Consider the following 13,607-nt stretch of genomic DNA (forward strand, 5'->3'; position numbering starts at 1 on the left):
GAACACACTGAGATTGGGTGAGATTAATTGGGTAGTCCAAGATCATACACCTGGTTAAGTAGCGTATCGGGGTTCATACTAAGATCTTTTATTCTACATTTAATGATATTACTCATCACTGTTCATCCTTCAGCTGTTAATTCACTTATGACCATAGATATGCTGGAGAGATTGAGAGAAAAGGGGATAGGAAGAGGAGAGAGAGAAGTAGAGAAAAATTTAATTTATAAACCTAATCTAAATGTACATGACAAATAAGGAAAAGTAAAATCTCCCCTCCGACAGGAGTTCTTAGCCTGGGGTTTTGGACCCCTTGGGGATCCCTGGGTGGGTTTCTGGAAAAGGGCAGACCCCTTGAAATTGCATGTAAAATTTTGTGTGTTCATTTTTCTGGGAGAGAAGATTAGTAATTTTCCAAAAGTTCTCAAAAGTTTAAGAATTGCTGCTAAGGAGAAGAACATATAGACTTATTGGAGGGAGAAGGCTGGAGGCATGTTAGCAATTTGTCTTTTTCCATTGGCCATGTTTTGAGTATGTTATGGTTTGGGTTAAATCTTCCCATCTGGTTTCAAGTACTTTTGTTTTAGACTATTTTTTTATATCTGTTGCTTTAAGACTAGTTCAGTTAAATTTTTTTTCCAATTGTTAATTTTTGAAGTATATAAAATTTTTTATCAATGAGAAAACAAGAAGTCCTTTGTCTTTTGGTAGGTCAAATATATAAATTCCAACATTCCCTGATGTTGTTCACACATCTGAAGTATTTGTGATTTTAATTTTTGTAAAATATAGGAATGTAATTGAGGGCATTTCTCAATTATTTTCATTTTCTAAATGAGTTTTTAATGCAGGGTCATGATGATCTAGTCAAATTGACACATACATAGGCCTCTCATCTGGCTTACACTATAGGTAGCCACAGTGTGAACATCTGTACCTGCTAAATATATCTCAGTTCTAACCTGAGGTGTTACTTTTAGGAGATTAAGAAAGGGAAGATTCAGAAGGCCTTTTAAGTCTCTGATTTTTCTTAATAAAGCTAATTGGCAGGATATCAGTTAATAATGATCATTTTGAAAATGAACTGCTGCATTAAATAATTACATTCCATAAAACAAGCTTTGGTTGTGGCTAGACAGACCTTCCAAGATCATATATTTTGTGGATATGTTCCGGTTGTTTTTAAGGGCACTGAATTTTTTTTGAGCATTCATGAAGCCTAGACTTTAATTGTCAGATTTCAACAGAAAAGAAAACTAATTCAAAACTCTTACCCTTCTCTTAAAATTAACTATTTTAAATTATATTCTCCTTTCTGTAGGTAATGTTTGTAAATTGAATTGAGTAATGGAAAGGTGTTTTGAATACACATTGTGATCCTCCAGGTCCTACAGTCTAGCCTGCTTAGTATTTGATTTCTTCTTTGGCCCTAGGGGGTTATTGGTGAAAGGTTGCTTAAGCTGACTGTGTGATGAGTAATGCACATTAGTCTTTATTGTCTTATATGGAAATGTGGAGACTGTTGATGTTTGAAGGTAATTAGGTAGTACCTAGGAGGAGTACCTCTCCTTTGTCCTCTTCTACTAGCTTCACTTGCATATTATTGAAGAAACACAATGGCAGTCTCATTTAAGTGCATGTGTAAAAAACTACAGGGAAATTTTATTTTTATAAAAGCTTTGTTTGAAACTGCAGGTGACAGGCATTTCTCAATTTCGTTTCTTATGGATAATGGATTAGATGGACTGCTTAAAAAATAATTGTTTGACATATTAAGTTTTATTAGATGATATTGTATTAAATCTCATGTTTTTCAACTATATAAAATATAGGCCTCTGAAAACATTTTATAATATTTATCTAAAATGTGGCCCAGTGATATATCTCATTTGAGGTTTTGTCTGTTGTAAAGTTGGCTTTTACATGTTGGTTTTGGTAGCTTTTCTAGTGCATCCCAGGTGGATTTTGTGAGCACCTTTGGAAATGAAGGACGTTTATAAGTATGCTGCTGATCCGGGGATATAGAACTTTTTTCACTGTAAATTTCCTATCTGTGATTTCCACTTTACACACTAAGTTTAAAGTCTACAAATTTATTCAGGTTTCATCCATTGGGAACTTAACAGTTTTGTTGCAAGAAAATGAACTAGAACATAATTAAAATTTTTAGTCTATAGTTTGTCAGAAGTGGTTACCGTGAAACGCAAACTGCAGGTGGATCAAATTGAAGATTGAAATGTATCCATGTGAATTAAGCTAACATTCAGGGCATCCTGAAGGGAGTTGTGAATTCCACTAGCTAAGGATAAAACTTATACCTTTGAATACCAGCTATTCTGGAATTTTATTTTTTTTTTACTTTATCACACTTTTTTACTTTTCACTTGTATCATATAGGTATTTTGTTCAAGGCCTAAGTGCATCTTTTGAGGTAATTTTTGTTTACCATTTAGCTCAATAAGAGACAGTGGGTAAACTGGGACTAGGAGTTAGAAAACCAGAATTCTAGCCTTTGCTCCATCGCTTACCAGCAATGACAATGGGAAAGTTTTTAAACTAAGCTTCAGCTGTGAAATGGGAGCAATGGTCCAAGTCATTGTAGGGCAATAATGCTTAAATAAGGTAAACAAAACCGATGAGGTTTCATTCCTGTCTTTTTCATATAGTGTTCTTTGTATGCAACTTGCCTACCTCCCTTCTCTGTCTCTCTGACTTCTGCTTATCCTTCAAGACCAGCTCCAGCTTATCTCGTCTCTGAAAGTTCCTTTGACCTAGTCACCACCTTTTACACCACTTAATCACCTCCTTTTCCACGTTGCCTCTGTACGTGATATGTATAGGTGATTGTGTTTAAGAAACACTTATAGTGCCTACTGTTACTAAGTACTCTTGTAAGCATTTACATGGGTTAACTCATTTAATCCCAGTAACAATCCCATGAGGTAGATACTATTATTATCTCCATTTTACGGATGCAGAAAATGAGGCATAGAGAGGTTAAGTAATTTGCCCAAGGCCACCCAGCTAGTGTGTGTCAGAGCCAGATTTTTAATGCAGGCATTCTGGCTTCAGCGTTTTTGCTCTTAAGCACTGTGCTATGCCATCTTGTACAGTTGTCCTTATTACACTGTGTTGTGGTTACTGGTTTTCATGTCTGTCTCGCTAGTTAGATCTTTGAACACCTTGATGGCTTCAGCTCCTACAGTGCCTAACACAATAGGCACTTAATAAATGTTTAAAAAATGTATGATAAATATGCTTTAGGTAAACTATAAAGCATCATATAAGTGCAAGTTGTTATTACCACTATCATATGCATATTGTAGATCAGAGAGTAGAATTTGTCAAGCTTTCCAGTTTTGTTTTCTGGGTTGCCACTTTTCGGGTTGGCAGACAGCGGTATAGATTGGTCAAGTTTAAGTGTTGACAGTACCAAAACTTAGGTTAAAAATGAACCCTGGTTATTGGTTCCATCATTAAGCCTGTTTGGTCACACATTCTTTGCCATAATAATATGGTTTCTTTTATATAAAAGAACGAGATCATAGGGGTCTAAATGATTCTTACTACACTTGTTAAAATTACGTAGCAGTTTAGCTTGGGAAGTCATTCAGACCTCCAGTGTATACCATAAGGTATACTGAAAAGTTTCTTACTCTTAGAGATTATTTTTAAGGAAAAGATAGGACATGGTGAGATTTCATTCATTTCAGGCAAGTAGAACCTGTAAAGCTTTTAGTGTGGACATGAGTTTTAAACTCAGTTACTAAGTAGGGATATTAAGTAATTATGTCACAAGGAACACATTCTTGTAAAAAAATTTTTAAAATTACGATTCAGATATTTTATTTTTTTATTTTTTATTTTTATTTATTTATTTATTTGTTTATTTTCCCCCCAAAGCCCCAGCAGATAGTTGTGTGTCATAGCTGCACATCCTTCTAGTTGCTGTATGTTGGGACCCGGCCTCAGCATGGCCAGAGAAGCGGTGCGTCGGTGCACGCCTGGATTTGAACCCGGGCCGCCAGCAGCGGAGCGCGCGCACTTAACCGCTAAGCCACAGGGCTGGCCCCCTAATTCAGATATTTTAAATTTTATTTTAGTCAGTACTAATACAGGATTTAGTATAAAATGCTTTGTGCTTTTATTTTGTTTTTATCCTAATTCCTGGTATTATCTTACTTTCCTACTTCTATTTTCTTCTACTTCAATTTCTTATTTTATCTTACTGTGTTTTACTTTATTCTATCTTGCTTAATTGTATATTTTTTATATATGTTTCAAAGATATACTTAAATATAGGCCTACAGTTGTTTGGTGTCATGTAATTTGACTCCTAAAACACAACTCTAAACATATTATTTTTTTCTTTATAAACCTTTGATGCTCTATCTTGTCATTTTATTAACACAAACTCTTCAGCCCAGCCTTCAGAGTTGGCCACAATGTGGCAGTAATTCACCTATCTTGCCCTCTCTCCCTTTCACAAGCCCTATATTCTAGCAAAACTAAACAACGTGAACTGTCTCTTGTTCAGGACTGTACCCCACTGTTAGCCCATTCTGATTTTCCTTCACTCAAAATGACTTTTTCTGCCTTCATTTCTGCTAGTCTAAAACCTGCCTGCCCTTCAACCTTTTCTGAGATGTTCTATCCTTCACAAAATTTTTCCTGATTTCCCCAACTAGATGTGATTTCTCTCTCTTCTAAACTTTCAGATTTCTACTTTTTTTGGACTCATATTAAGCATACAGTAGTTGGTAAATGATTATTTGACCATACGAAGACTTTGAGATTAGTTACTTGGCAGATGTATCACTAACATACTTAGAAGTGAGTAGCCTTCTGCAAAAGCAGCAAAGCTTTGAGTTAAAGTATCAGACCCTTACTATCACAGACCCTAATGTCATCTTGTCCATTCTTCCTAGAGGATCATTTTTTGGAAGAACTTTGCTGATATGCATTTATCTTTCCCTCCTTGTTCCTTTCCATTCCTTGGTAGTTTTAGTTTTGGCCTGATCCTCATAGATAGTTAGTTGTATGCTTTAGAAAATGCTCCATTCAGCAGAACCAGGGTCTGGCAGTGCATGGGTAGTTTGAGCTTTGGAAACAGGTCGGTGGAGGTGGTTCTGAAGGAAGTGGAGAAAGTAGAGGTAACAGATGGATATACCTTATAAGGTTTCCCTTTCACCTTGAAGGACTTGTCCCAAATAGAATCTTTTTAACGTATGAGGAGGATGCATAGGTACTTATTTTAATAGAAAAAGAAAAAAAACCTGTTGATTCTATCAAAAATTAACTTAAAACTTTTCAGGGAACAAAATTAATTGTTTTACTTTTAAAACTAAATAAACACTCTTGAAAACTGTGTAAACTTATTTTGTAGTCCACTTGGAAAAAATGGCATTGAAAAAAGCACCTTCTGGAAGCTCTACTTTATTATCTATATATGTGCTGTCATATTTTCTAATTCATTTCTTAAAATTGTATTTTCTTCCCAGTAGCTGTTTAAGCTTTTAGAGTGCCAGGACTGGTTGCTCCTCAATTTGTGTGCCCCCTAACACACACACCACATTTTTTCCTACGTGTGTGCATTAATTAGCAAGACACTAAGGAATGACCGACTTTATTTTGGAATTTATTTTATGAAGCAGTGAAAAATGGTCTCTAAAAACAGATGAACTTGTGTCCATAGAGAGACGAATTTAAATGGCTTTAAATATCAGTGAGGATTATTTCTTGTTTGACTCTTCTGCTTTCAGGTTCTTAGAGCTCAGTGTATTCACTTAGAGAGTCTTCTAAAAAACTAAGTTATGATGATTTGTAATAAGTAAGTTAGAACTGAGGATACACATTAAGAATCAGATAATGGAGGGGGCCAGCCCGGTGGCGCAAGCGGTTAAGTGCTCACGCTCTGCTGCGGTGGCCCAGGAGTCACCAGTTCGGATCCCTGGCGCGCACCGTCGCACTGCTTGTTAAGCCATGCTGTGGCGGCATCCTGTATAAAGTAGAGGAAGATGGGCACGGACGTTAGCCCAGGGCCAGTCTTTCTTCAGCAAAAAAAAGAGGAGGATTGGCATCGGATGTTAGCTCAGGGCTGGTCTTCCTCACAAAAAAAAAAAAAAAAAGAGTCAGATAATGGAACACGGGAGATTCTGATTTCCATAACGTGTTTTTGGTTTTGTAAAGGTTACTCTTTTGTGCCCTTAGGAGCTATTTTAAATTTTCTAGAAAGAGAATAAAGGAAGATTATCACCAAAACTCAGATAAGGGAAAAAGTGCCAAAATCAAGTGAAGAAAGTAAAATGTGGGCAGAAAGCCCAAGTGTGTTTCAGAGTGAACAATTAGACTGCATATTCTGTTGTGACTGTGTGACTTACTGATGTTTCTGTGAGTTTTCCTGATTTTAATAGTGGTGGGATGTCACTTTCAGGTTCCTATGGGAATGCATATATGTGTACCTCATGTAAAGTAGAATAAAGCACTTTAATTCTAATTTTTTAAAAGAAAGAATAGTCTTATTTTCTAATTTATTAAGTAGAGAATTCCCCTGTGAATTCAGCCCTTTGTCTTTCTGATTTCTTAACTTTTCACTTAGTAATTCTACTGTCCCTGCTGTCTGGCTTAAGACTGAGACAGTTGATATATGTAATATGTGTACATATACACACACATAAAGAACTACGTTAGCGAGGTTATGCTGCAGTAACAAACCACCCCCCAGTCTAGGTGGCTTAAAACAGTGAAGGATTTCTTTCTCACTGCATGGCCATAATAGATCAGGAGGGAAGCTCTGCTCATGTCACTCAGTGATCCAGGTTGATGGAACAACCATCTTGTCCACTACTGGTCACCATGCTGAGAGGTAAAAGAGGTCCAGAGGGTCTCTCATTAGCAATTAAATACCGTAGCTCAGAGAGAAGTGACTCGTACCGCTTATTTCACATGATGGCCAGAACTAGGCATGAAGTCCCAAGTGACTATGGGAGGCCAGGAAGTGCAGCACTGCCTGTACCGGGGAGACTGAGAGCTGAAAATACTTGATAAACAGCACCATTGTTCTGGTCATCAGATAGTCTACTGTCTCACAGGCAAAATACACTCACTTCCTCCCCAAGGTAGGGAACCCCCAAGGTCCTATCCAATCATAACATCAAGCTCCAAGTCCAGGGTCTCTGAGGGATGCAAAGGTTTGATGATTGGTGATCTATTCATGAGGAGAAGATGCATACTAGTCTCTGCATCAGGTCCACATGTTGCTCTTCTTGATCCAGAGACCTAAGACTATGAAAGAAATTGACAGTGATCTGCTGCCCCCACATATAATGTACAATCGTGAGTAGTGACAGGATAATAAAAATAAACACTCCCATTTGAGAGGGGGAAGAATAGGAGACATATAGCAGTCAGTGGACCGCAACAAATTCTGAAATTCCTCTGAGCAGTCATTGAAAGGCCCCTCCAGGACTAAGGAATGTTCTTGAATGGACCCTGATTTGGCTTCTTAGGAGGTAGCTCACTTGTCTGTTTTTTCTTTGCTCCCTAGCTTCACCCTCTTGGACCTTCTTCTTCTTCCTTTTTTTCCTGTGTTCCTTGGCTGTATCTGAAATGGACAGTGAGGAATATGCCCCTTTAGGGGGATAAACAGGTTTCTTAGCCCACTTCCTGCCATAGATGCTTGGAAACCCAAAGACCATTTTCAGTCTTGAATAGTCACAGCCTCTGTTAGCCTAGGTTGGTGGTTCTTTTGGCGGTATCACTCTCAGAAACTTAGTTGGCTTTTTATGTATTTGTTTGCAGTCAGCTCCATGTGCCCTAACCACATCCACAGTTCTCTTCTAACCGTGATTCTTAGATTTGCTGCATAGCTCTGCCTCATTGGTCCCATACTTATCCTTGACTTAGTTTTGAATACAGGTATTTCTGCTATAATGCCATATATGCTTTCCTGAATTCTGCAAAATTGTACACTAAAATAAACAGGGTTTATGGGAAAAATGGGATTGGGACAGACCACTCAAAATCTGTGGAACACTGTAACCAGTGCACTAATGAAACCAACAATAATTATAATAAAAATAGTAGCATATTAAATGTCCACCTGCATATGCACCCAGCATCAGTCCACTGAACCTTTACAGACTTAATCCCTTGGGTGGTGGTTTCTTGCTCTGAGATTTGGGGTCTTGAAGACATTCACTTGCAAAATAGAGACTAGTTTCATTACAATAAAAAATTTGGTCTATTGTTTGGTGTGGGCTTCAGCAATTAAAAACTTTCATTTTTAAACACAAGAAGAGAAACATATACCCTCAACTTCACCAGATATAAAATGGAAAGTGTGTGTAGTGGCTGATGAAGCAGCTGAAGGAAGGTACAGAAGTAGGATGTTCAGCTTTTTTCTTAAGGTCTTCATATATTGCTAAGCCTTTCTTTTTATTTTTTATTTTTTTTGGTGAGGAAGATCAGCCCTGAGCTAATATCTGTCGCCAGTCCTCCTCTTTTTGCTGAGGAAGACTGGCCCTGAGCTAACATCTGTGCCCATCTTCCTCCACTTTATATGGGACACCGCCACAGCACGGCCTGACAAGCAGTGTGTCGGTGCATGCCCGGGATCCGAACCCCAGGCCACCGCAGCGGAGCACGTGAACTTAACCGGTAGGCCACCGGGCTGGCCCCAAAGCCTGTCTTTTTAATTGTGAGAAAGCTTTCTCCTGATCATTTCAAACGTTAACTTGCAGAGGAAAATCTCGTGTAAACCAACGTGACTTCTGTGTTATACAGATGTCATTTCCCTATTTACTAATAGCATTTGGACTAATGCACAGAGAAATATGCTTTGTAGCAAAACAGCTAAGAGACTGCTTTGGTGAGAGAACCTCATTTTAGTCTCTTTTTAGAAAAGCTATTTTATTGGCCCCAATATAATTTATTTTATAATCACTTGGGAGGTTTTATCAGTGGTCCTGAAGGCCAAATCTTTGATGTGATCCTTGCCTCAAGACTGAGTTCTGATCAGCATTTGTAGGTCAAAGACCTTAGTTTTATGTTAAGTACTTGCTTCTTCTAACCCTACAAATCGCTGACTTTTCTGGACTCCTTTTATTCCTGATTGTAAACTGATCAATTCTTTTCTGAATTCATCCATTTCATGTAATAATTTGTCAAATACAGCCAATAGTAACCAACACACTCTCTTAATAGTCCATTTTCCTACTAGAGCTATAAGTTCTTGTGGCATATTATCTACCTTCTGAGATAAGTAGCTGCTAGTTTCACCAGTAATTTCGCCACTGGATAGTATAAGTTGCTGTCCTTTTAGCCTCCGATAACTGTTTCCTTGCCTCCTTCCAGCCAGCTTCTAAGCCTTTGCCATATATGTTAGGTTTTTTGATGAGGCAGCAACCCACTTCTGGACTCCACCTGCATCAGCTAGGATAGGCCAGATTATGCTGCAGTAGAAGCAACACAAGATCTCAGTGGCTTTAAGAACACACTCGGTGTAAAATTAAATAGAAAATTAAAAACTTAAAAAAAAATTCACAGCACTATTGATATCCTATAGGTCATTTTAGTCACCTAGGGACCCAGGGTGATAGCAGCCATCACCTTGAAGATTGCTGGTCCCTGTGGCAGAGGGAAAAGAGATCTGGAGGATCTCATGTGGGTTAGAAAATGGCCTGGCCTTCTACTTCCACTCATGATGCACTGGCCGGAAGTAGTCACACGGCCCCACCCAACTGTGGAGGAGGGGCAGGGTTAGAAGGCGCAGTCCTCCCGCGTGCCCAGAAGGCCGAGGACCAGAAGTGTCTGGGAAGAACGCCGTAATGACTGCCACAGAGGATTTCCCTTCATTTATTTTTCTTTGTGTTCCTGGTTTTTGTTTAATTCCCAGCTTTTGCTGGTTAATTGAATTTTACTGTCTCTCCTCCCTTGCTTAATTTGAGATAATTAATGTAAGTTTATTTAATCGTACTTGTAGTAGTTTACATTATTTCCATGGGTCAGAAGTTTTGGCACATGCAAAATAAAGCTACTAGGATTTTCCTACTTAAAATATGAGGTATGAAACTATTTGATGTAAAAAGATATGTGGTTAAAGGAATAATTGAGTTTAAATTTTTTTGGAGTGTCATTTGTCTTAGTAGAAATAGACCATGAGCTTTGGAGTCAGGAGGGCCTGGAGTCATAGATATATGACCTTAGACAAATTATTTAACCTCTAAGAGGCATAATTTCCTCATTTATAAATACAAAAAAGTATATATATCTATTCAGATGTCAGGTAAAACATTGTGGCATTTATCACCTCTCCACTCTGAAATTCTGCTAAAATGAAAGCAAAGTAATTTTTTTAAAAGAATAAACCATAAGGACAAAGAAAATGGAAAAGAAAACAATAGCAAAGGAATGATAGAAATTAGTTGTGAACTACATATTATAGTCATAATAATGTAAGCAATAAATACTTAAAAAGTTGTGATAGAACTATATTGGGAGGATGAAGGGAGAGCTGGGAACAATAAGATGTAAGAAAACTATAGTGGAGACAAGTGGTAATATCTAAAATTGAAAAAAAAAGTCAAGAAATAGAAACAATCATATTATTTCAAAATATGGAAGTAAATACTGGGGGAAGAGGAGGGGGGACAGCTAAAATAGCTGAACATTTTTGTCTCTGGTGTGTGCGACTCAGATGGGATGGAGCAGGCAGAAGACGGCTGCTATTTACAAACCTGGCAGTACATTGGACTTGGAAAACTGTGTGCTTTTTTTTTTTTTAAGTAATTACTTTGATAAAAAATTTAAAATGAGTTTAAAAATCAACCCTAAAGTTTTGTGGAGGGTATTAAATAGAAATAATAGGTAATAAGCACCTACAGTGCCTGTGTACTTAACAGGCCTTCAGTAAGGACTGGTTTCCTTCCTCTTGTCAACTAGACCGGGTATGTGCTTGCTTTATGTTCATATGACTCAGAGGTTAGGTGGTTGGCTAAACAGCAATGTGAGGTATGTCACAAAGCAAATTATGTGCCCTTCTAATCTTTTTTTTTAATGGATGGTTTTATTTTTCTTGGAACCATATCAACCTGATGGTAACTGTTTCTTAGAATTTAGACTTCTGTGCAACTGACACATGAAAAATCACCCAGTTATTGAGTGGATCCAACAAGCTATGCATAGAACAAATTTTAAAATACTTAGCAACCTTGAAATTACTCTAGTAAACCTGAAAACAATAAGATCTATAGTAATACGGTACCTAGATTATAAATTATTTCAGGCCAGGGGCGTTGTCTCTCTTTTCTATAGTTATGTCGATTAGCTGCTTTATTTTCCTGGTTCACAGTTCCTAGCCCTCTACCACCTTTGTTCTGTGAGCTCTCACTGTGGTGGATGGTGGTGACTGATGTTGAAGAGGAAGCCAGCCAGCATATAGTTCTTGCATGTGTCATGGAGGACACATATGACTAGACCTTAAACTCCTTGTGGACAGAGACCATATATTCTGCCATGTCAGTGTGTCCCACAGCGTCTAGGAGAATGAATGCTGTGCAGTGGTACACACTTGTTTGGTCATCACGTATGTACTGAACACCCGCTAAGTGCTAGGCCCTGTGCTGAGCTCTAAGGATGTCTTGGAGAACTGGACAGATGATGACTCCTGCAATCTTAGAACTTACATTCTAACAAAATGTTTGTTGAATTCATGTAACTCGGTAAAATAATGGCCCACACTGAACCATTTAAACAGGATAAAGAATTGCATATATAAAGAGTTTAATCATTTTAAGCTATGTTTGTTGTATGATGTAAGGGCATGTTATAAAAAGGAAATAGTGATATCTGATCTTTTGTCCTCTTTGCTTTTCTTTGTAGATAAGATGCTCCAAGTCACCTGCAGCTCTCTTCAAAACAAAAATCACTAGTGCTCTGCTCTTGCCATAATACCAAACCTTTTGACTTACGCTTTGGTGCTGCAACACTGGAAGAATTGCACACAGGTTCCAGGATTACCTTTTTTTCATTTGAGTGATTCTTTGTGGATGGAAAAAAATTTGAGTCTTAATAATTACCCTGTTTTAAAGCTATTTCTCTATAGTCTGAACTGCTTAATAAATTGGGCCACTTACCAATGAGCCACACAGCCAGTTCTTGTCAGGAGCTGGTTGAAAACTGTGCTGTGCATGTAGCAGGGATGGCACAAGAAGACAGCCGTCGTGGTCAAGTGCCATCTACCTTTTATCATGGTGCCAACCAAGAACTTGACCTGTCCACCAAAGTGTACAAAAGAGAATCAGGAAGTCCTTATTCTGTGTTAGTGGACACCAAGATGAGCAAACCGCATCTCCATGAGACGGAGGAACAGCCGTATTTCAGGGAGACAAGAGCAGTGTCTGACGTGCATGCTGTTAAAGAAGACCGGGAGAATTCTGATGACACAGAAGAGGAGGAGGAGGAAGAAGTCTCTTACAAAAGGGAGCAGATCATAGTGGAGGTAAACCTTAATAATCAAACATTAAATGTATCTAAAGGGGAAAAGGGTGTCTCTTCTCAGTCCAAAGAGACTCCTGTTCTTAAGACAAGCAGTGAGGAGGAAGAGGAAGAGAGTGAGGAAGAGGCCACAGATGACAGCAATGACTATGGAGAGAACGAAAGGCAGAAGAAAAAGGAGAAGATAGTGGAGAAAGTCAGCGTTACACAAAGGAGGACGAGGAGAGCTGCCTCTGTTGCTGCAGCTACCACTTCCCCTACTCCCAGAGCTACCAGAGGTCGTAGGAAGAGTGTAGAGCCACCTAAGCGTAAGAAGCGGGCCACAAAGGAGCCCAAAGCACCAGTCCAGAAAGCTAAGTGTGAAGAGAAAGAGACTCTGACCTGTGAGAAGTGCCCCAGGGTGTTTAATACTCGCTGGTACCTGGAGAAGCACATGAACGTTACTCATAGGCGCATGCAGATTTGTGATAAGTGTGGCAAGAAGTTTGTCCTGGAAAGTGAGCTGTCCCTTCACCAGCAAACAGACTGTGAAAAAAATATTCAGGTAGGTTTCATCACCAAGAGGGCAAACTTTCCAGGATAGAACCTGGCTGTTCAGACTCACCTGGTATCTGCCCAAGAGAATACAAATGATAGAGGCTGAAGGGACAGATTTCACCAATTTATCTTTCTAAGAGCTCCTGCTTTGGTCTTTTCGAAACCCAAGCTTAACATTTTATTTCAAAGCATTAAATTTAACTGACGCTGGACTAGTGGGAACCCAGGTACATTGCAAAGGGGATCTGTTATAGGTGATTGCCCAGGAGGTAAAGTCAGCAGCGACTTTGCAGTGATTCACTGTTGTAAGACGTGTCCTGTAATTCATTCTGGCATCTTCTCTGGCAAGGTGGGAGATATTGAGCCAAGGTCAGGAGTAGAGAGAGGTCCCTTTCTAGGTTTAAAAGGATGCCAGATTCTAGTGCAGCCGATGGGGACAGAATCCATAATGACTCAGACCGGAGGAAATGGAAGATCTCCAGGAGTGAGTTTGCTTTTACCAGTGGAGAGATGACAACAGTAAATTTGTCAAGAGGCTGAGCCCATGGGAATATACAAACTTTAAACAGAGGCTG

The 13,607-nt window shown here is 38.7% G+C and overlaps 1 protein-coding gene across 1 annotated transcript in view; it reads left to right on the plus strand.

Annotated features, from left to right (window-relative positions):
* The window catches only part of ZNF652 (zinc finger protein 652), a 60,243-nt gene that overhangs the window by 25,556 nt on the left and 21,080 nt on the right, over positions 1-13,607 (plus strand). Inside the window, exon 2 of the mRNA XM_058560736.1 lies at positions 11,881-13,039. Within this exon, the coding sequence (XP_058416719.1) occupies positions 12,137-13,039 (903 nt within the window). The 5' untranslated portion in view covers positions 11,881-12,136. The remainder of the gene's footprint in view (positions 1-11,880; positions 13,040-13,607) is intronic.

The sequence above is a fragment of the Diceros bicornis genome, chromosome 18 (assembly GCF_020826845.1).
Source record: "Diceros bicornis minor isolate mBicDic1 chromosome 18, mDicBic1.mat.cur, whole genome shotgun sequence".
NCBI classification, from domain to species: domain Eukaryota; kingdom Metazoa; phylum Chordata; class Mammalia; order Perissodactyla; family Rhinocerotidae; genus Diceros; species Diceros bicornis.